The 24,159-nt window shown below is 45.1% G+C and overlaps 1 protein-coding gene across 1 annotated transcript in view; it reads left to right on the plus strand.

Annotated features, from left to right (window-relative positions):
• Nucleotides 1-16,158, plus strand: part of LOC309621931 (uncharacterized protein) — a gene marked incomplete at both ends in the record, with an annotated part of 55,100 nt that extends 38,942 nt beyond the window's left edge. Inside the window, 4 exon segments of the mRNA XM_082409207.1 lie at nt 14,966-15,573; nt 15,579-15,785; nt 15,789-16,120; nt 16,152-16,158. Coding sequence (XP_082265333.1) covers nt 14,966-15,573; nt 15,579-15,785; nt 15,789-16,120; nt 16,152-16,158 — 1,154 coding nt within the window.
• Nucleotides 16,159-24,159: the final 8,001 nt, after the last annotated feature.

A 24,159-nucleotide genomic window follows, 5' to 3' on the forward strand; every position in this document is an offset into this window, starting at 1 on the left:
CGCCGCCGCCACGAGCTGGGAGCTCGATTGGCGCTGCCTGCGGGGGAGGAGCGCCGCCGCCGCGAGCTGGGAGCTCGATTGGCGCTGCCTGCGTGGGAGGAGCGCCGCCGCCGTCGCCGCCGCGAGCTGGGAGCTCGGTTGGCACTGCCTGCGGGGGAGGAGCGCCGCCGCCGCCGCCGCGAGCTGGATTGGCGCTGCTTGCGGGGGAGGAGCGCCGCCGCCGCCGCGGCCGCGAGCTGGGAGCTCGATTGGCGCTGCCTGCGGGGGAGGAGCGCCGCCGCCGTCGCCGCCGCGAGCTGGGAGCTCGATTGGCGCTGCCTGCGTGGGAGGAGCGCCGCCGCCGTCGCCGCCGCGAGCTGGGAGCTCGATTGGCGCTGCCTGCGTGGGAGGAGCGCCGCCGCCGTCGCCGCCGCGAGCTGGGAGCTCGATTGGCGCTGCCTGCGTGGGAGGAGCGCCGCCGCCGCCGCCGCCCCCGCCGTCGCAGTCGTCGTGAGTGAAGAAGCGCCTCGGTGACGCCTGGTGAGGGCCCTCGCCGACGCCTGGGCTTACCTGCCGCCCGGCCAGCTCCGCTCGTTTCCCGTCCCCCGCGGCCCGGCGCGGGGCAGGCCTGCCAGGGCCATGGAGGACGAGGTGGTCCGCATTGCCAAGAAGATGGACAAGATGGTGCAGAAGAAAAACGCGGTGAGCGCGGCGGGCGGCGCGGGCCGGAGGGAGGCCGGGCGGCGGGCGGGGGCCAGTCGGCCTGAGGGGGCTCCCGGCCCGCGGTGAGCGCGGCGGGTGCTGCGAGACGGCGGCGAGGCCCGCGCTCTGGGGAGGGGTTCCTGGGGAGGGGGGAGCTTCGTGTCCCGCGGCCGCGTCCCGGGCAGGGGTTCTGGGGGGCGTCCTGTCCCGCAGCTGCGTCCCGGGCAGGGGTCTGGGGGGCGTCCTGTCCCGCAGCTGCGTCCCGGGCAGGGGTTCTGGGGGGCGTCCTGTCCCGCGGCCGCGTCCCGGGGAGGGGGTCCTGGGGGGGTCCCGGGGAGGGCGTCCGGTCCCGCGGCCACCGGCGCTGGGATCCGCCCTGGGCGCCCGAGGCCCCTCGTGATTAGCGCAGCCCGGTAAACTCTATGGAGGCATCCTCCTCATTATTTTAAACGTGACGGTGGTAAAGCCTCGCTGGTTTAGCTGAAGAGTGCAGAGAGCCCTCCCTGTTTGAAAGAATTGGTTCTCTTTCCCGGGCTCATTGGCCAGCAGCGAGAAAACAACATCAAACAGAGGTTTGTGATCAGTTTTAGACATGAAACTGTTCAAGCAAAACGTGAATTTCCTGGATCTTATTTTTGAGGAAGGCTGAACATTCCCTTGATTGTCTCAACTCCCCTGCATGTTTGCTTAGCAATTAAAAAAGGTGAACTACGCCAGTGTACTTGGCAAGTTGCTAAACTTTTTGGAAAAAGTGGATCTTGTTAGGCCGCGGAGTGCGGGGAGCTGTGTTTAAGGCATTGCCGCCGACGAGGCTGTGCTGCCGGCTGGATTTGGACACATGTCGTTGCTGGTCCTCTCAGTGGTTTACAGTTGCTACCGGTGGCGTTTTCTGTCACTGATAACGTGTGCACGTGAACGTGGTCTCTTGCGGTTTGTATGAGGTGCTCCAGTTTCTGCATTTCTTTCCACCTGTGTGGGCCACTCTCAGTCCCTTGCTTCCGAGTCGTCTGTATTTTCAGCTAAACTTCTGAAATTCTAAGTCCAACGAATGTGAAGGAGAGAAGGGCTGCTCTGATTTGCACAGCACTTTGGAGTTACAAAGCGTTTGTGCAGAATTCTTTGGGGACTCACGACAGCTGTGTTGCATTCATTTTACAGAATAAGAAACTGAGTCAGACCAAGCAGTTCACCTCCTTAAATGAAGTGTGCGTTGTGGATTAAGCCAGGACCCGAGTTTTCTGCTGGGCAGCATGCAGAAGTAGTGTTAAACACCGAATTCTTAAGACTTCAGACTTGGTGTGCGCCTCTTTTCCTTTAACAGGTGCATTGCCCGGCGTGTAATTTCATACCCTGTTCATCTGTCTTTGCAATTTTGGCTTTTTAAAGGATTTCCTGTTTGTTTTCTGTTGCAGACGTTGCCGGTGCCATTTATTGTTTCTGTTGATACAGGCCTTTCATTCCTCACTGCAAGTGATGAGTTCTGTATATTTGATTGGCTGAACGTTTCTGTTATTCTGTTTAAACTGGCAAGTTTTTTTTCTTTGCCTAGAGAACCCTAGACTCCCCTAGTAGAAGCTGGCTCCTAGGGAAAAAGGCCGTTTCTTGGGTAATTTTTTTCTCGAACTCAGGCTATAAAATGTGTACCTTTTAATCATCTAGTGCACTAGGTGTTTTTGTTTGTTTCCTTTCCTTGAAATAGACGTTTCCTAGAAATGAGGAATTCCTTAGTGAGCAAGTATGGAGAAGACCAGTTTGTATTTATCTGCAGTTCTCAAATTATAAACATATAATGCGTCAGCAGGAGAATGAGGATAAGCTCCACAGATGATCCTCAAGTCTCACTTTTCTTTTCAAATCTTATATTTCTAGTAGTACAGAACTTTACCAATATAAAAACTTGCCCCCCCCGCCCCCCAAAAAAAAGAACACAACTGCAGGAAAGAACAAAGAGCACTTAAAGTGTGTGTGTGTCTAATATATACATGTACATATACCCAGGTACATACACCTTTATATTTATATGTTATTTTGTAAATAAGTGACAATAATAATGTCTTGTGGAGATGTAGAACAGAAGTATACAACGAAAGCACAAACAGCAGGAGGGGCAAATGGAGTTAAACTGTTCAACCTCCATGGGATGGTTCCATGGAGGAGGCAGAGAGGGGGATGGGATCCTCGAAGAGCTGCTGAAGACCTTGCATTTTTTGCAGATCTCTTTAGAATGCTACTTGCATATTGTGCTCTCACTGAATGCACCTGGCTGAGCTATGGCACATTAGCACGGTAAACATTTGTCAGATTTGCCCTAGTCAGAAAATTTTCTATACCTGCCATCCTGCTTGGCACTTAAAAAAAAATTTTTTTTTTTTAAGCTCTCTATGATATAGGGATGATGGGTGAAGAAGGTAGGCTGCAGGGTAATATGTAGTATGTATGATCCCATTTTGATACAGTAAACAGAAAGTATTAAATGCATGCCTGTTTGTATGAGCAGTGAGTTTGCATGGTTATCTCAAGAGGGAGGGAATGGGACGGGTAGAGAAAGAGACTGACCACAGACTATTGTTTTACTTGTTACAAGAGGCATGTGTTGCCTTCATTTCTGATTAAACTTTTTGTGTCCAGATTATTGTAGGTTTACATGCAGTTGTAAGAAATAATAGTGCGATAGCTCCTGTGTGTCCTTTACCCAGTTTTCCCCAATGGTAACATCTTACAGAATCATAGTATACTGTCACAACCTGGGTATTGCCATTGACACAGTCAAGATAGAGAACATTTCCATCCCACAGGATCTCTCCTGATGCCATTTTATAGCCACTGCTGCTCCCCCACTCCCCACCAAATCATAGTGATCTGATAGTGCAGTGGATAAAGTTGCAATTAAAGTTTTTGTGCAGATGATCAAGGGAAAATACCCCCTGGGGAAGATGGCCCATCTCCCACTCCCCCGGCCCTATCTGTCCCTGGCAACCTGTCATTTCAAGAATGTTATGTGGGACTTCCCTGGTGGCGCAGCGGTTAAGAATCTGCCTGCCATTGCAGGGGACATGGGTTTGATCCCTTGTCCGGGAAGATCCCACATGCCGCGGAGCAGCTAAGCCCATGCGCCACAACGACTGAGCCTGCGCTTTAGAGCCCGGGAGCCACAACTACTGAGCCCACGTGCCACAACTACTGAAGCCCGCGTGCCTAGAGCCCGTGCTCTGCAACAAGAGAAGCCACCGCAGCGAGAAGCCCGCACACTGCAACAAAGAGTAGCCCCCGCTCGCCGCAACTAGAGAAAGCCCACACGCAGCAACGAAGACCCAACGCAGCCAAAAATAAAATAAATTAACTAATTAATTAAAAAAAAAGAATGTTATGTGAATAAAATCATATAGTGTGTAACCTTTTTTTTTTTTTAAGTAAAAAAAATTTTTTTTTGGCTGCGCTGCCGGTTGTGCGATCTTAGTTCCCCGACCAAGGATTGAACCCAGCCCAGGTAGTGAAAGTGCTGAGTGCTAAACACTGGACCGCCAGGGAATTCCCAGTATGCAACCTTTTGGATTGGCCTTTTTCAATCAGTGTAATTCCCTGGAGAGTCATCCAAATTGCATGAATCAACAGTGCTCCTCTTTTTTAAAAAAAATATTTATTTATTTATTTATTTGGCTGTGCGGGTCTTTAGTTGCAGCATGCGGGATCTAGTTCTCTGACCAGGGATGGAACCTGGGCCCCCTGCATTGAGAGTGCAGAGTCTTAACCGCTGGAACACCAGAGAGGTCCCAGTGCCGCTTTCTTTTTAATTGCTGAGTAGTATTCCATGGTTTGGCTGTACTTCAGTTTGTTTAATCACTTGCCCATTGAAGAACATCTGAGTTTTTTTCCCATTTCCTGACTATTACTGATAGAGATGCTGTGGACATTTGTGTACCTTTTTTTGTGCGAACATGCGTTCTCTGGGATAAATGCCGTAGGGTATGTGTTGCTTTTTTTGTTTTTTTTCCGGCTACGCTGTGCCACATGTGGGATCTTGGTTCCCCAATCAGGGATCGAGCCCGTGCCCCCTGCATTGGGAGCTTGGAGTCTTAACCACTGGACTGCCAGGGAAATTCCTGTATTGCTCCCCCCGCCCCACTTGATTGATTGATTGGTTGATTGGCTGTATTGGGTCTTAGTTGCGGCACGCGGGACCTTCGTTAAGGCATGTGGGATCTTTATTGTCGTTGCGGCGCACGGGCTCTTCGTTGCAGCATGAGAGCTTCTCTCTAGTTGTGGCGTGCGGGTTTTCTCTCTCTAGTTGTGGCACGTGGGCTCTGTAGTTGTGGCGTGCAGGCTCCAGAGCGCGTGGGCTCTGTAGTTTGCTGCACGTGGGCTACCTCATTGAGGTGTGCGAGCTCAGTAGTTTGGTGCGAGGGCTTAGTTGCCCCGCGGCATGTGGGATCTTAGTTCCCCGACCGGGAATCGAACCCGCGTCCCCTGCATTGCAGGACGGATTCTTTACCACTGAACCACCAGGGAAGTCCCTGTATTGCTTTTTTAAATTCAAAAAAAAAAAAAAGGAAAAGCAATTAGAGGTGAAACAACTAATTATATGATGGCCTTTCAAAGTACATATTCAAACCCTACATTCTTGGTGTACATAAGTTATTTATGTTGATTTGTGGTGTTTAGCTCTAGCAACAAGGCAATAATAATAACGCTGTAGTTTTCCTTGTTTCTTTCAACTGATGATCTGTGTATTTATTACAAATATTAATTAACACTCACAAGCTACCAGGAGGCAAGTAATGGTTAGCGCTGGTGTGGTTAACTCCTTTATAGATAGGGAGGTTGAGGCATGGGTATTGTGGAATTTGCCATGTTGAGGCATGGGTATTGTGGAATTTGCCTAAGGTTATATAGCACTGTGTTCTGACTCAGATTCATTCAGATTTATTCCTTCCCTTTCTGTCTCCTGAATTAACGCTTTGTAATTTTGACCTAGGTGTGAGGACACGAAAAGGGTTTTTTTCTGTATCTGAGGTTTAGTGCTTGTTTTATAGAAGCAATATAGTATAGTGGTTAGAGTAGGCACTTTAGCATCTGAGTTTTGTTTTTTTCTTAAGTCTTTAATGAATTTGTTACAATATTGCTTCTGTTTTATGTTTTGCACATGCCGGAAAGGTAATAGGCCTTGGCCCCTGGGCCTGGGCTTCGTCTCTTGTGCTGTCTCCTGTCCCTGTTGCCCCCGCGCGCTGGCCCGTCCGCGCTGTGCCAGGGGGTATTGGTCGTCTCGCGGCTCAGTTCACAGTAGCTGAAAGGGACTGTGTGTGATGGTCTCATTTCTGCCCATCGTTTTCAAAGGGAGGCTCTGGCCATTGCTCCTCGGGTAAAATGCAGAGGGAGTGCTTTTTAAGATGGGACTGTCAGTGTTGGGGACACTCCTTAATTACCAAAACGGAATCCCCTTCAGTTCCTCCAGCTGTGTTGTTTTGGCACAGAAGATGTGAGTAATAGGAACTGGAGCTAAGTTGGAGTGAAAAAACGCACCGGTCCCGCCGAATTTTCCATCGAAACAGTTGATTTGTGTTGTCTGTAGGAATTCTAAAGGGCGTACCGTTGCTTCCTAACCGGAGTCATTTGAGAGATCTACCTCTGTACGTTCAAATGATTAATTTTGAGACTTTGCTCATGTGTGCAGTAAACCCTTTAATTCCCTAAGACCTTCCTTTCCTCCATCTCCTACCCCATTAAGCCCGCTTCAGTTCATCTCCTGAATTTCTTTGGAATCTGTCAGCTCTCCCTCAACACCCTAATACTGAACTTGCCTGTGTGTTGCGATTAGGTCCTAACTAGTGTCCATATATCTTGTTTCCTTCCAATCCATTCTTCACACAAAAAACCTTCAAGGCAAGTTGGAACATTGCTCATAAACATCGCTCACAAACATTGTTTTGAGAATAGAAAACACAGTGTTTGTTGGCCTTTAAGACTCTGCGTGGTCTAGAATCCTCTCTGCTTCTCTAGCCCCATCTTGTGCCACTTGTGCCCTCACTTTCTATGCTTCAGATACACTGAATTAACCTTAGTTCTCACTCATCTGACAGAAGTCAGTTCAGATATTATTTTTCACTGTGATCCCTAGCATTAAGCAAGTTGATTATCACGTTTTGTATGAGGACTAAAACTAAACTGGGAAGTGGAAGAATTGAGTTTAAACTGTTTCAGTCAACACGCATGTATTAATGATACCTACATATTGAACACCGGGCTAGGTTTCATGAGGGATACAGAAGTTCTGGCCATCTCTGGTTTTGGATATCCCTTATTTGTTGAGACCTTTGCGTTGTTTGGTTGCCTTTTGTCTGTTTTCAAGATGGGAAAACAGGAACGAGGGAAGTATAGGTTATTACTAGGTGGGGTTGAACAAGTGGAGCAGCAAACTGCAAGGCAGAAAGAAGAGGGACGTACTATAGAGGGATATGATTTCCATTCTCAAGGCGCCTGCATCCTGTGCAGGGAGACAGCCTAACATAAAATGTGCCTAACAACAAATATATTGACTTCTTACTAAAAATCTGCAGTTCATATAACCAAGGGGTTTATAACTTCTCCTTTAAAAGTGATATTCCTGGGACTTCCCTGGTGGTCCAGTGGTGAAGACTCTGCGCTTCCAATGCAGCAGGCGTGGGTTCAATTCCTGGTTGGGGAGCTAAGATCCCACATGCTGCGCAGCCAAAGAAATTTTTTTCAAAAGTTATACTCCTGTATTATTGAATTTAGTGGTTTAGATTTTGTTTTAATGTTAAGAAGATTTCAGTTTATTTACCAGGAACAAACAAAACATAATGTAAAAATAGTTTCCCAGAAACGATTTCCATCATTCTCTTCTTCCCTTTCTCCCGCAGACTGGTGTTTCATCTTTACAAGCTCTCTGTCTTTCCATAGGAAAGCTGTCTGGCTTGGAGGTTGCAATCCCAGGGAATTTTTCATCAGCGGGGAAGTCTCCATCACTACAGAGGGATCAAGGGAGAAGTCAGTCCCTGGTAAGTGAGATGCTCCCCCTAAACACCAACACAGCAGTCGTGTACCTTTTAAGGGGTTCAAGGGCAAGATGGGCTAGGCATTTCTACTAACTCTTCTTAAGGATCATGGACAGTGCCGTAAGCTACGAGGTAAGCGGTGACTGTTGTAATTCTTACTGGTGATCATTTCCTGTCACTGATTCTCAGCTTTCTTTGTATTTCATAGGACTGTTGTCAGTCCAATAGAAAATGAGTCTTATTTTTAAAAAACTGAAATGTTTTACAAAGCCTAGCATTCTCATATAGAGTCCTTTCAATTCTCCCCACTTTCCCAAGAGGCTATGAACGCTTCACACCATGAACTAGGAGAGGGGGTAGAGCCCTTTCTGATGAAATACATCAACAAAGACAGAGTCTTAGCCTGCTTGCTCTCTGGACAGGATCTCGGACTACAAGGTCTTCAATCCTGGTATAAATGAAGGAAGTGAGGACAGTTCAACTGGCACTCTCATAACAAGAGTTGTGAAACACCTTCCAAAGAGACTATAGCAGTAGATGAGGGAAGGGAGTGCTACAGTGTGGTAGTACAGGGGGAATGATCGGCTACAGCAGTGAAAAATGTGGTACCTATTGGTGTGCTCTCGGGGTTCTTGTACATGTAGCATAGATGACCTTTACAGTGGCCCTCTCACCTTCCCACCTGCATTAGGTGTTCTTTTTTTTTTAAATTTATGTTTATTTATTTATTTATTGTTTGAACTTATTTATTCTATGTGTTTATTTTTTTGGCTGCACTGGGTCTTCATTGCTGTGCACGGGCTTTCTCTAGTTGGCGGCTAGCGGGGGCTACTCTTGGTTGCGGTGTGCGGGCGTCTCATCGCGGTGGCGTCTATTGTTGCGGAGCATGCGCTCTAGGCGCGTGGGCTTCGGTAGTTGCGGCTCACGGGCTCTAGAATGCAGGCTCAGTAGTTGTGGCACATGGGCTTAGTTGCTCCACGGCATGTGGGATCTTCGCAGACCAGGGCTCGAACCCGTGTCCCCCGCATTGCATTGGCAGGTGGATTCTTAACCACTGCGCCACCAGGGAAGCCCTATTCTGTATACTTTTAAAATATTTTTTAAAATTTTACTTCTGAATCCACAGAGTTAAAAATCTTTTATTATTAAACCAAATAATATTTCTCTTTTAAAGGAGTCCTTTCTACCAAGTACCTGTATGTAAAGGTAAGACCGTGAACTGTGGGCTCTATGTAGACCGATCCATTTGATGTCAGAAGAGGTATAAAATACACTTTCACAGTTGGATTTCCTCTCCTGTGCTCTGCCACCAACATGAAAACAGCATACCCAGAGTAGCCTGGGTTTCAGTACAAGGCATGTGGAACAGACCCAAACCGTTTTTGCATCCTGATGCCAAACTCCAACTGACTCATAAGCCCATGAGTGAGGAAAGCAAATGTCTGTTGTTACGAAGCACTGAGATTTTCGAGGTTCTTATACAGTATCACGGTGGCAATAGGTAACTGACACATTAAAGGTGTTCTGTGTGATATTGATTAGACTATACATTTGGGGGGCATAATTTTATATCACAATAAAAATGTATAAGATATATAACCATCTCGGGTTTCCCTGATAGCGCAGTGGTTAAGAATCCGCCTGCCAATGCAGGGGACACGGGTGCCAGCCCTGGTCCGGGAAGATCCCCCATGCCGCGGAGCAACTAAGCCCATGTGCCACAACTACTGAGCCTGCGCTCTAGAGCCCGCGAGCCACAACTACTGAGCCCATGCACCGAAGCCCACGCGCCTAGAGCCCGTGCTCCACCACAAGAGAAGCCACCGCAATGAGAAGCCCGTGCACCGCAACGAAGAGTAGCCCCCGCTCGCCGCAACTAGAGAAAGGCTGCACGCAGCGATGAAGACCCAACACAGCCAAAAATAAAATAAATAAAAGTAAAAAAAAAAAAAAGAAAAGAAATATAACCATTTCAACATATAAATGTATTTATTCAAATTAAATTCAGTGCAATTTACATGTGGAACTAAGCAATTTTCTTTATACATTTAGGCATATTCCATTTATACCTACAGACAGATAAACTTTTTGCACAAGTAGGAAAACTTAAAATATATTTTGAATAGATTTGTACAAACTGTTGAATACTTTAAAATTAGTAATTGAAAGTTCCCACCCTCATTTGGAGGTAGAATGGGAACTTAACTTTCCAGTTACTGGTCTGAAAAAGAAAATAACTTGCTATAATTTTGAATGTTATATAGTATAAGCACTATAAAAATATCACTGTCATGATAGCATAGGAACACTCTAAATGTAGACCTTATGGTAGAAATTGCTAGCTGTTCACCAAAACTCATTTCTTCTTCATCCTGGAAAGCACAGCTAAACTATTCCTAGTCAGTGGAAAGTGATGTGGGCCACACCTAGGCCTAGCCCATAAAAGCCTCCCAACATGTGCTCCTCCATGCTTTTCGTCCCTTCCAGTTGACTATGATGATGAATCCAAGGTTCCATGTTTTAAAGAAAGCAGAGTCACAGTCAACCTGGGTCCCTGCTCAACGTTTCTTGAGCAAGAAATAGACTGGTATTGTGTTTGCTATCTGTTCACTGTATCATGCAAAACAATAGTAAAAGAAACAATGCCAAATAGTTATCTACCTCCCTAAAATTGAACCTCTATAGTTTTTATGTTTTCATGAACTACTTGCATTCTTATGACAAGTATTATGAGTTGAAAATACGTCAGCCACAAGTAGCATGAGTTTCACATAGGTTGTTAACTTCACTAGAAATTGAAGTAAAAACATAATAAATTATATTCTCTTCATAGCTATGTAAATAAAAGATGTTTTAATCATGTACAACCTAATGCTTAAAATTAAAATTAGGTTTTCTAACTAGAAAGACCCAATCAAGAAATTTCTTAGTTAATGACACACAAAAGTTGGTAATGTGACCTAAAATTCTCTTACCATCTGTGCCATGAAGAACAGTAATCTGTTGGACTGAAGATGATGAAGCAAACTTGACAGGAACTTTGCCCAACTTCTGTGTACTGAGGTCTGGAATATCATGTCCACGATCTTCAGCATTAACAAAAATCTCAGATGAAAACATGGTTTTTCCTGGACTCTCTGTTGTTATCTGAGTGACTGCATCAGATGATAATTTTCCAGAGAAGGGAGAAAACGGGGTCTTAATCTCCTTTGGTGATCTGAACAAAAAAGAGAAAGCACACAGCAGGTCATATCCTTGGCTTATCAAATACTGTAATTTCTTTCCAAATGTGGCTTCAATATTTTTTGGAGACACATCCAACTCAAATGGTTAAGTTATTTCTGCAGTACCCTGTGCTTTTTTACATACTTATTACAGGGTGATCATGCATGAGTTTACTTTTACTTATTTTAAAATCTACTTTTATTTTGGATTTAGAATGCTATTATATAAGGAAAGGGTACTTTTCAGTTGAAGTGGAAAGATATCCATTAAAAAATAATTACTGGAAGTCCACTATAAATTAGGGGACTATGCTAAACGCATAGAGTGTACAAAAATAAAAAAGAAACAGAGCCTTTCCTCAAAAAGTTTATATGTCAGTGGGGGAACCAGAGGTTTTTAAGGTTGTAATTATGTATATAGATTATAAAGAATCCATATTAAAACATAATGGAGTAAATAAATGAGTGTATAAATAAATAAATAATAGGAGGGAGGGAGAAGACAAATCTTGCCAACAGAAGAATTCCATATGTAGGTAACCTCCCCCCCGCCCCCCCCCGGCATCCATCTCCTCCCCAAGGAGGTGGAGGTGAAGCTTAATCTTCCCCTTAAGTCCAGTCCTGGGCTGGCCTTAATGATTGAATTCCAGAGACAGTATAAAATGGGAGAAAAAGTAACTTTACAGTGGAGAAACCAAGCAAACACCATGTTATGCAAGTGATGATGTTTCACATCACCAGTGATGTCACGGAGACACTACATACTCTCTGTTATGATGTGATGAGACGGTTACTTCGCTTCTGCGGTATTCTTTGTCAAAACCTATAACTCCAGTCGAATCATGAGAAAAACATCAGCCAAACCCAGACTGAGAACAATTCTACAAAATATCAGACAAATATTCCTCAAGACTGTCAAAATCATGAAAAACAAGGAAGGAATGAGGAACTGTCATAGACCAGAGAAGACTAAGGAGACATGACAACTAACTAAGTGGAATGTGATATACTGGATTGGGTCCTAGAACAGAAAAAGGTCATTAACAGGAAAACTGGTGAAATCCAAAAAAAGTCTTAAGTTTAGTTAATAGTAATGTATAAATGTTGGCTTTTTAATTTTGAAAAATATACTATGGTAGTATAAGATGTTAGCAATAGGAAAAACTGGGAGAGAGGTAAAGGGAACTCTGTTTGTATCTTTTCTGCAGATTTGAAATTATTTGAAAATGAAAAAGGTCATTTTTAAAAAATGGAGTAATACTGTATTGTATTATATCACAGAAGAAGAAGACCTTTTAAAAGGTCTTTTAAATCTCTACCCTCTATATACTATTCACTAATTAAAAGGACAATTATGAGAAAAGAAAATAGGCCCATCTCCCTTATGTATACAGAAGCAAAAATCATACACAAAATGTTAGACAATCAAATGTAGAGTGTGTGAGTGAGTGAATGTGTGTGTGTGTGTGTGTGTGTGTGTGTGTGTGTGTGAATTCCTACCAAGTTGTTTTACTCCAGAAATGCAAGGTGAGTTAACATTCAAATATCAATAAATGTCATGCACCACATCCATAAAATAAAGGAGAAAATGTATATGATCATATCAGTATAGTCAGATAAAGCATTTGATAAAATTCAATAATTATGTATGATTAAAAACTCATAGCAAAGGGAAACTACAAAAAACTTTAGAGCCACCATCCTATTTATAGTGAAATGTGGAGAACGTCCACTGTAAGATTAGGAACAAAATAAGAATGCCAACTCTTACCTTTTCTATTCAACCTATTAGTAAAAGTATTAAATGGCATTAGCAGTAAGGCAGGAAAAAGAAATCAGAAATATAAGGCTAAGAAAGGAAGAAATCATACTGTCACTTTCCATAGTTGATATAATTAAGGATACAGAAAATCCAAAACCATCTACAGATAACTTATTAGAATATCAGTTAGTTTTTAGAAGAGTTGCCAGATAAGAGACCAAACATTAAAAAATTCCACTAACATTTTTCTGTGTCTGAAAAGTTATAAAATTAAAAACTAAAAAATATGCCATCTACATTATCATCAAAACATCATATACCTAATAATAAGTGTAATAAAAAATGTAAGAACCCTATTAGAATAGAAAACTATTGATATATCATAGAGAGAAATTAAAGGTGATCTAAATAGGATTTCTGCTTTGAGGCAGGATGTATAGGCATACCTCACTTTATTGCACTTCACTTTATTGTACCTTGCAGATAATGCTTTTTTTTTTTTTTTTTTTTTTTTTTTTTTTTTTTTACAAATTGAAGGTTTGTGGCAACCCTGTGTCAAGCAGCTCTACTGGTGGTGCCATTTTTCCAACAGCATTTGCTCACTTCGTGTCTCTATGTCATGTTTTGGTAAGTCTCACAATATTTCAAACTTTTTCACTATTATACTTGTTACATGATCTGTGATCAGTGATCTTTGATGTTACTATTGCAAAAAGATTACAGCTTGCTGAAGGCTCAGATGATGGGTAGCATTCTTAAAGTCTACTTTCAAATTAAGATATGTACTTTTTTTAGACATAATGCTATTGCACACTTAATAGACTACAGTATAGCATAAACATAACTTTTACATGCACTGGGAAACCAAACAACTCGTGTGACTTGCTTTCTTATGATATTCTCCTTATTGTGGTGTCTGGGACCAAAGCCATATCTCCATAATAATATGCCTGCACTAGGTAGGCACAGGCCATCACTCCTGCTGCAACGAGCAAACAAACTTGAATAAAAGATCATCGAGCTAAGGAAGCAATCAAGAAACAATATCAACTAATATGCTAGAGAGGGACATTTAGAGATTTGGAGCAGGGGTTTGGTGTAGGGAGACATACTCCACTGGAAAAGAGAAATCACCATATCTTTTGATGAACTCATTTGCTGGCATGATGGAGTGAAATCTAGCAGAATGTCAAGCCGATTTCCCCCACAGGACATTTCCTTAGTGTCAGGGTGGTATAGGATGATGGGGGACTGAGCCAAGAAAGCAGAGTGAAATTTCCTGCACAGTCATGGCACTAACAAACCAAATCCCGCTAGATAAAGGGGCCTGTGACAATCATTAGGTCTCCTCTTCAAGACATTTGCCAGTTTTTGAACCTATATAAAGCAGGAAGCTAAATACCTAATGCCTGAGGGAGAGAACTTTCCAAAGTGAGGAATTAGAGACCTACCAGACTCACAGTAAAAACCCAGAAGTGCCATCCCCAAGAAGGGGGCTGAGTCAGAAAAAGTGAAGTCATCTGCAATGTTTCAGTGTTTATGAGACAAATTTTCACTGAGAAAGTGTAACGGCAACAAATACATAGCTGGTCTCTCCTTACATTTGCCATACTCTGAAGCTGTGAGAACTGAGAGCCTAAAGAGCTGAATTCAAACATCTGAAAGACTGAAGTCAATAACTGACTGTATTTATTGAAGAATCAAAGACCTGTCAGGCTCACAGCAAAAATCCAGGGAGGCCACAAATTAGGAAAAATCATAGGTAGGATGAGACAACTAAAGCTCCAACCCAGTTCTGACCTAGTAAAATTCCTGAAATGACTGAAATGATCAGCCACTCTGATTAACAGAGAAAAGGGTAAATCTTCTCTGGTGCAAAGTAATAGCATCTTCAGTCTCTATGAATTTTTTATTCACCACGTCCAGCACACAATCAAAAATTATGAAATTCCTGAAGCAGGAAAAAGTGACTAAAACTTAAGACAAAAAAAAAAACAAAAAAAAAAAACCAAGAAAAATTGATTTAGAGGGAATTCAGATTCTGGAGTTAGCACAGAACTTTAAAATGACTATATTGAGAGTAAAAGATGGGGATTAATAGATTAAAATATGGAGAATCTCAACAGAAAATTGGAATCAATTTTAAAAAATCAAATACAGATAAATGAAAAATAAGAAAACTGATCCCCAGCAGACCTTAGGGAATACTAGAAGAAATTTTTTTGGGCTGAAGTAAAATGGCCCAACATAGAACAGAGCTGGGCTCTCGGTCCCATATTGAACTCGAGTTGGAAGAGGCGAGTCCGGTCTCAAAACGGAGGTAAAACCGCCGCCCGGTCGCCCCCAGCCCGACTCCGGCCGCCGCCGCCGCCGGGGGGAGGAGGGCCATGATCCAAAGGAACCAGAACAGTTGAGAAAACTGTTTATTGGTGGTCTGAGCTTTGAAACTACAGACGATAGCTTAAGAGAACATTTTGAGAAATGGGGCACACTTACAGATTGTGTGGTGATGAGAGACCCCCAGACAAACCGTTCCAGGGGCTTTGGTTTTGTGACTTACTCTTGGGTTGAAGAGGTGGATGCAGCAATGTGTGCTCGACCACACAAGGTTGATGGGCGTGTAGTGGAACCAAAGAGAGCTGTTTCTAGAGAGGATTCTGTAAAGCCTGGTGCCCGTCTAACAGTGAAGAAAATTTTTGTTGGTGGTATTAAAGAAGATACAGAAGAATGTAATTCGAGAGACTACTTTGAAAAGTATGGCAAGATTGAAACCATAGGAGTTATGGAAGACAGGCAGAGTGGAAAAAAGAGAGGATTTGCTTTTGTAACTTTTGATGATCATGATACAGTTGATAAAATTGTTGTTCAGAAATACCACACTATTAATGGGCATAATTGTAAGTGAAAAAGGCCCTTTCTAAACAAGAAATGCAATCTGCTGGATCACAGAGAGGTCGTGGAGGTGGATCTGGCAACTTTATGGGTCGTGGAGGAAACTTTGGAGGTGGTGGAGGTAACTTTGGCCGTGGTGGAAACTTTGGTGGAAGAGGAGGCTATGGTGGTGGAGGTGGTGGCAGCAGAGGTAGTTATGGAGGAGGTGATGGTGGATAAAACGGATTTGGAGGCGACGGTGGTAACGATGGTGGTGGTCCTGGTTACAGTAGTAGAGGAGGCTATGGTGGTGGTGGACCAGGATATGGAAACCAAGATGGTGGATATGGTGGCGGTGGTGGAGGATATGATGCTTACAATGAAGGAGGAAATTTTGGAGGTAACTATGGTGGTGGTGGTGGGAGCTATAATGATTTTGGAAATTATAGTGGACAACAGCAATCAAATTATGGACCCATGAAGGGGGGCAGTTTTGGTGGAAGAAGCTCGGGAAGTCCCTATGGTGGTGGTTATGGATCTGGTGGTGGAAGTGGTGGATATGGTAGCAGAAGGTTCTCAAAACTCAGAAGAAAAGGGCTACAGTTCTTAGCAGGAGAGAGAGCGAGGAGTTGTCAGGAAAGCTGCAGGTTACTTTGAGACAGTCGTCCCAAATGCATTAGAGGAACTGTAAAAACCTGCCGCAGAAGGAACGATGATCCATAGTCAGAAAAGTTACTGCAGCTTAAACAGGAAACCCTTCTTGTTCAGGACTGTCCTAGCCACAGTTTGCAAAAAGTGCAGCTATTGATTCATGCAACGGAGGGTCAATTAGATGTACATTCCTGAGGTCTTTTATCTGTTGTAGCTTTGTCTTTTTCTTTTCATTACATCAGGTATATTGCCCTGTAAATTGTGGTAGTGGTACCAGGAATAAAAAATTAAGGAATTTTAAACTTTTCAATATTTGTGTAGTTCAGTTTTTCTACATTTTAGTACAGAAACTTTAACAAAATGCAGTTTTGAAGGTGTTTCCTTGTGAGTTAACAAGTAAAGAAGATCATTGTTCATTAATATTTTGTATGAATTTTGCTAAAGTTAACTGTAAAGAAACACCTGCTGACTTGCAGTTTAAGGGGATCTATTCTCCCCATTTCCAAACCATGAAATGAATGGGCTCTGACATGTGGAGAGAATAGATATTTGTATGTTTGCAATGTGTGTTTTAGATAATAGAATTGGGTATTTAAATTAGCATATTTGTGAATTTAATAGCTTTAAGATTTACTTCAAATGAAAAATCTCAGAATTCAAAAAAAAAAAAACAAAAGAACAGAGCTGGGAGCGCGATTGGCGCTGCCTGCGGGGGAGGAGCGCCGCCGCCGCCGCGAGCTGGGAGCTCGATTGGCGCTCCCTGCGGGGGAGGAGCGCCGCCGCCGCCGCCGCCGCGAGCTGGGAGCTCGACTGGCGCTCCCTGCGGGGGAGGAGCGCCGCCGTCGCCGCCGCGAGCCGGGAGCTCGATTGTCGCTGCCTGCGGGGGAGGAGCGCCGCCGCCGCGAGCTGGGAGCTCGCTTGGCACTGCCTGCGGGGGAGGAGCGCCGCCGCCGCCGCCGCCGCCGCGAGCTGGATTGGCGCTGCCTGCGGGGGAGGAGCGCCGCCGCGGCCGCCGCCGCGAGCTGGGAGCTCGTTTGGCGCTGCCTGCGGGGGAGGAGCGCCGCCGCCGCCGCCGCCGCGAGCTGGGAGCTCCATTGGCGCTGCCTGCGTGGGAGGAGCGCCGCCGCCGCCGCCGCCCCCGCCGTCGCAGTCGTCGTGAGTGAAGAAGCGCCTCGGTGACGCCTGGTGAGGGCCCTCGCCGACGCCTGGGCTTACCTGCCGCCCGGCCAGCTCCGCTCGTTTCCCGTCCCCCGCGGCCCGGCGCGGGGCAGGCCTGCCAGGGCCATGGAGGACGAGGTGGTCCGCATTGCCAAGAAGATGGACAAGATGGTGCAGAAGAAAAACGCGGTGAGCGCGGCGGGCGGCGCGGGCCGGAGGGAGGCCGGGCGGCGGGCGGGGGCCAGTCGGCCTGAGGGGGCTCCCGGCCCGCGGTGAGCGCGGCGGGTGCTGCGAGACGGCGGCGAGGCCCGCGCTCTGGGGAGGGGTTCCTGGGGAGGGGGGAGCTTCGTGTCCCGCGGCCGCGTCCCGGGCAGGGGTTCTGGGGGGCGTCCTGTCCCGCAGCTGCGTCCCGGGCAGGGGTCTGGGGGGCGTCCTGTCCCGCAGCTGCGTCCCGGGCAGGGGTTCTGGGGGGCGTCCTGTCCCGCGGCCGCGTCCCGGGGAGGGGGTCCTGGGGGGGTCCCGGGGAGGGCGTCCGGTCCCGCGGCCACCGGCGCTGGGATCCGCCCTGGGCGCCCGAGGCCCCTCGTGATTAGCGCAGCCCGGTAAACTCTATGGAGGCATCCTCCTCATTATTTTAAACGTGACGGTGGTAAAGCCTCGCTGGTTTAGCTGAAGAGTGCAGAGAGCCCTCCCTGTTTGAAAGAATTGGTTCTCTTTCCCGGGCTCATTGGCCAGCAGCGAGAAAACAACATCAAACAGAGGTTTGTGATCAGTTTTAGACATGAAACTGTTCAAGCAAAACGTGAATTTCCTGGATCTTATTTTTGAGGAAGGCTGAACATTCCCTTGATTGTCTCAACTCCCCTGCATGTTTGCTTAGCAATTAAAAAAGGTGAACTACGCCAGTGTACTTGGCAAGTTGCTAAACTTTTTGGAAAAAGTGGATCTTGTTAGGCCGCGGAGTGCGGGGAGCTGTGTTTAAGGCATTGCCGCCGACGAGGCTGTGCTGCCGGCTGGATTTGGACACATGTCGTTGCTGGTCCTCTCAGTGGTTTACAGTTGCTACCGGTGGCGTTTTCTGTCACTGATAACGTGTGCACGTGAACGTGGTCTCTTGCGGTTTGTATGAGGTGCTCCAGTTTCTGCATTTCTTTCCACCTGTGTGGGCCACTCTCAGTCCCTTGCTTCCGAGTCGTCTGTATTTTCAGCTAAACTTCTGAAATTCTAAGTCCAACGAATGTGAAGGAGAGAAGGGCTGCTCTGATTTGCACAGCACTTTGGAGTTACAAAGCGTTTGTGCAGAATTCTTTGGGGACTCACGACAGCTGTGTTGCATTCATTTTACAGAATAAGAAACTGAGTCAGACCAAGCAGTTCACCTCCTTAAATGAAGTGTGCGTTGTGGATTAAGCCAGGACCCGAGTTTTCTGCTGGGCAGCATGCAGAAGTAGTGTTAAACACCGAATTCTTAAGACTTCAGACTTGGTGTGCGCCTCTTTTCCTTTAACAGGTGCATTGCCCGGCGTGTAATTTCATACCCTGTTCATCTGTCTTTGCAATTTTGGCTTTTTAAAGGATTTCCTGTTTGTTTTCTGTTGCAGACGTTGCCGGTGCCATTTATTGTTTCTGTTGATACAGGCCTTTCATTCCTCACTGCAAGTGATGAGTTCTGTATATTTGATTGGCTGAACGTTTCTGTTATTCTGTTTAAACTGGCAAGTTTTTTTTCTTTGCCTAGAGAACCCTAGACTCCCCTAGTAGAAGCTGGCTCCTAGGGAAAAAGGCCGTTTCTTCGGTAATTTTTTTCTCGAACTCAGGCTATAAAATGTGTACCTTTTAATCATCTAGTGCACTAGGTGTTTTTGTTTGTTTCCTTTCCTTGAAATAGACGTTTCCTAGAAATGAGGAATTCCTTAGTGAGCAAGTATGGAGAAGACCAGTTTGTATTTATCTGCAGTTCTCAAATTATAAACATATAATGCGTCAGCAGGAGAATGAGGATAAGCTCCACAGATGATCCTCAAGTCTCACTTTTCTTTTCAAATCTTATATTTCTAGTAGTACAGAACTTTACCAATATAAAAACTTGCCCCCCCCGCCCCCCAAAAAAAAGAACACAACTGCAGGAAAGAACAAAGAGCACTTAAAGTGTGTGTGTGTCTAATATATACATGTACATATACCCAGGTACATACACCTTTATATTTATATGTTATTTTGTAAATAAGTGACAATAATAATGTCTTGTGGAGATGTAGAACAGAAGTATACAACGAAAGCACAAACAGCAGGAGGGGCAAATGGAGTTAAACTGTTCAACCTCCATGGGATGGTTCCATGGAGGAGGCAGAGAGGGGGATGGGATCCTCGAAGAGCTGCTGAAGACCTTGCATTTTTTGCAGATCTCTTTAGAATGCTACTTGCATATTGTGCTCTCACTGAATGCACCTGGCTGAGCTATGGCACATTAGCACGGTAAACATTTGTCAGATTTGCCCTAGTCAGAAAATTTTCTATACCTGCCATCCTGCTTGGCACTTAAAAAAAAATTTTTTTTTTTTAAGCTCTCTATGATATAGGGATGATGGGTGAAGAAGGTAGGCTGCAGGGTAATATGTAGTATGTATGATCCCATTTTGATACAGTAAACAGAAAGTATTAAATGCATGCCTGTTTGTATGAGCAGTGAGTTTGCATGGTTATCTCAAGAGGGAGGGAATGGGACGGGTAGAGAAAGAGACTGACCACAGACTATTGTTTTACTTGTTACAAGAGGCATGTGTTGCCTTCATTTCTGATTAAACTTTTTGTGTACAGATTATTGTAGGTTTACATGCAGTTGTAAGAAATAATAGTGCGATAGCTCCTGTGTGTCCTTTACCCAGTTTTCCCCAATGGTAACATCTTACAGAATCATAGTATACTGTCACAACCTGGGTATTGCCATTGACACAGTCAAGATAGAGAACATTTCCATCCCACAGGATCTCTCCTGATGCCATTTTATAGCCACTGCTGCTCCCCCACTCCCCACCAAATCATAGTGATCTGATAGTGCAGTGGATAAAGTTGCAATTAAAGTTTTTGTGCAGATGATCAAGGGAAAATACCCCCTGGGGAAGATGGCCCATCTCCCACTCCCCCGGCCCTATCTGTCCCTGGCAACCTGTCATTTCAAGAATGTTATGTGGGACTTCCCTGGTGGCGCAGCGGTTAAGAATCTGCCTGCCATTGCAGGGGACATGGGTTTGATCCCTTGTCCGGGAAGATCCCACATGCCGCGGAGCAGCTAAGCCCATGCGCCACAACGACTGAGCCTGCGCTTTAGAGCCCGGGAGCCACAACTACTGAGCCCACGTGCCACAACTACTGAAGCCCGCGTGCCTAGAGCCCGTGCTCTGCAACAAGAGAAGCCACCGCAGCGAGAAGCCCGCACACTGCAACAAAGAGTAGCCCCCGCTCGCCGCAACTAGAGAAAGCCCACACGCAGCAACGAAGACCCAACGCAGCCAAAAATAAAATAAATTAACTAATTAATTAAAAAAAAAGAATGTTATGTGAATAAAATCATATAGTGTGTAACCTTTTTTTTTTTTTAAGTAAAAAAAATTTTTTTTTGGCTGCGCTGCCGGTTGTGCGATCTTAGTTCCCCGACCAAGGATTGAACCCAGCCCAGGTAGTGAAAGTGCTGAGTGCTAAACACTGGACCGCCAGGGAATTCCCAGTATGCAACCTTTTGGATTGGCCTTTTTCAATCAGTGTAATTCCCTGGAGAGTCATCCAAATTGCATGAATCAACAGTGCTCCTCTTTTTTAAAAAAAATATTTATTTATTTATTTATTTGGCTGTGCGGGTCTTTAGTTGCAGCATGCGGGATCTAGTTCCCTGACCAGGGATGGAACCTGGGCCCCCTGCATTGAGAGTGCAGAGTCTTAACCGCTGGAACACCAGAGAGGTCCCAGTGCCGCTTTCTTTTTAATTGCTGAGTAGTATTCCATGGTTTGGCTGTACTTCAGTTTGTTTAATCACTTGCCCATTGAAGAACATCTGAGTTTTTTTCCCATTTCCTGACTATTACTGATAGAGATGCTGTGGACATTTGTGTACCTTTTTTTGTGCGAACATGCGTTCTCTGGGATAAATGCCGTAGGGTATGTGTTGCTTTTTTTGTTTTTTTTCCGGCTACGCTGTGCCACATGTGGGATCTTGGTTCCCCAATCAGGGATCGAGCCCGTGCCCCCTGCATTGGGAGCTTGGAGTCTTAACCACTGGACTGCCAGGGAAATTCCTGTATTGCTCCCCCCGCCCCACTTGATTGATTGATTGGTTGATTGGCTGTATTGGGTCTTAGTTGCGGCACGCGGGACCTTCGTTAAGGCATGTGGGATCTTTATTGTCGTTGCGGCGCACGGGCTCTTCGTTGCAGCATGAGAGCTTCTCTCTAGTTGTGGCGTGCGGGTTTTCTCTCTCTAGTTGTGGCACGTGGGCTCTGTAGTTGTGGCGTGCAGGCTCCAGAGCGCGTGGGCTCTGTAGTTTGCTGCACGTGGGCTACCTCATTGAGGTGTGCGAGCTCAGTAGTTTGGTGCGAGGGCTTAGTTGCCCCGCGGCATGTGGGATCTTAGTTCCCCGACCGGGAATCGAACCCGCGTCCCCTGCATTGCAGGACGGATTCTTTACCACTGAACCACCAGGGAAGTCCCTGTATTGCTTTTTTAAATTCAAAAAAAAAAAAAAGGAAAAGCAATTAGAGGTGAAACAACTAATTATATGATGGCCTTTCAAAGTACATATTCAAACCCTACATTCTTGGTGTACATAAGTTATTTATGTTGATTTGTGGTGTTTAGCTCTAGCAACAAGGCAATAATAATAACGCTGTAGTTTTCCTTGTTTCTTTCAACTGATGATCTGTGTATTTATTACAAATATTAATTAACACTCACAAGCTACCAGGAGGCAAGTAATGGTTAGCGCTGGTGTGGTTAACTCCTTTATAGATAGGGAGGTTGAGGCATGGGTATTGTGGAATTTGCCATGTTGAGGCATGGGTATTGTGGAATTTGCCTAAGGTTATATAGCACTGTGTTCTGACTCAGATTCATTCAGATTTATTCCTTCCCTTTCTGTCTCCTGAATTAACGCTTTGTAATTTTGACCTAGGTGTGAGGACACGAAAAGGGTTTTTTTCTGTATCTGAGGTTTAGTGCTTGTTTTATAGAAGCAATATAGTATAGTGGTTAGAGTAGGCACTTTAGCATCTGAGTTTTGTTTTTTTCTTAAGTCTTTAATGAATTTGTTACAATATTGCTTCTGTTTTATGTTTTGCACATGCCGGAAAGGTAATAGGCCTTGGCCCCTGGGCCTGGGCTTCGTCTCTTGTGCTGTCTCCTGTCCCTGTTGCCCCCGCGCGCTGGCCCGTCCGCGCTGTGCCAGGGGGTATTGGTCGTCTCGCGGCTCAGTTCACAGTAGCTGAAAGGGACTGTGTGTGATGGTCTCATTTCTGCCCATCGTTTTCAAAGGGAGGCTCTGGCCATTGCTCCTCGGGTAAAATGCAGAGGGAGTGCTTTTTAAGATGGGACTGTCAGTGTTGGGGACACTCCTTAATTACCAAAACGGAATCCCCTTCAGTTCCTCCAGCTGTGTTGTTTTGGCACAGAAGATGTGAGTAATAGGAACTGGAGCTAAGTTGGAGTGAAAAAACGCACCGGTCCCGCCGAATTTTCCATCGAAACAGTTGATTTGTGTTGTCTGTAGGAATTCTAAAGGGCGTACCGTTGCTTCCTAACCGGAGTCATTTGAGAGATCTACCTCTGTACGTTCAAATGATTAATTTTGAGACTTTGCTCATGTGTGCAGTAAACCCTTTAATTCCCTAAGACCTTCCTTTCCTCCATCTCCTACCCCATTAAGCCCGCTTCAGTTCATCTCCTGAATTTCTTTGGAATCTGTCAGCTCTCCCTCAACACCCTAATACTGAACTTGCCTGTGTGTTGCGATTAGGTCCTAACTAGTGTCCATATATCTTGTTTCCTTCCAATCCATTCTTCACACAAAAAACCTTCAAGGCAAGTTGGAACATTGCTCATAAACATCGCTCACAAACATTGTTTTGAGAATAGAAAACACAGTGTTTGTTGGCCTTTAAGACTCTGCGTGGTCTAGAATCCTCTCTGCTTCTCTAGCCCCATCTTGTGCCACTTGTGCCCTCACTTTCTATGCTTCAGATACACTGAATTAACCTTAGTTCTCACTCATCTGACAGAAGTCAGTTCAGATATTATTTTTCACTGTGATCCCTAGCATTAAGCAAGTTGATTATCACGTTTTGTATGAGGACTAAAACTAAACTGGGAAGTGGAAGAATTGAGTTTAAACTGTTTCAGTCAACACGCATGTATTAATGATACCTACATATTGAACACCGGGCTAGGTTTCATGAGGGATACAGAAGTTCTGGCCATCTCTGGTTTTGGATATCCCTTATTTGTTGAGACCTTTGCGTTGTTTGGTTGCCTTTTGTCTGTTTTCAAGATGGGAAAACAGGAACGAGGGAAGTATAGGTTATTACTAGGTGGGGTTGAACAAGTGGAGCAGCAAACTGCAAGGCAGAAAGAAGAGGGACGTACTATAGAGGGATATGATTTCCATTCTCAAGGCGCCTGCATCCTGTGCAGGGAGACAGCCTAACATAAAATGTGCCTAACAAAAAATATATTGACTTCTTACTAAAAATCTGCAGTTCATATAACCAAGGGGTTTATAACTTCTCCTTTAAAAGTGATATTCCTGGGACTTCCCTGG

The sequence above is a fragment of the Balaenoptera borealis genome (assembly GCF_965194805.1).
Source record: "Balaenoptera borealis genome assembly, contig: HAP1_SCAFFOLD_1224, whole genome shotgun sequence".
NCBI lineage: Eukaryota > Metazoa > Chordata > Mammalia > Artiodactyla > Balaenopteridae > Balaenoptera > Balaenoptera borealis.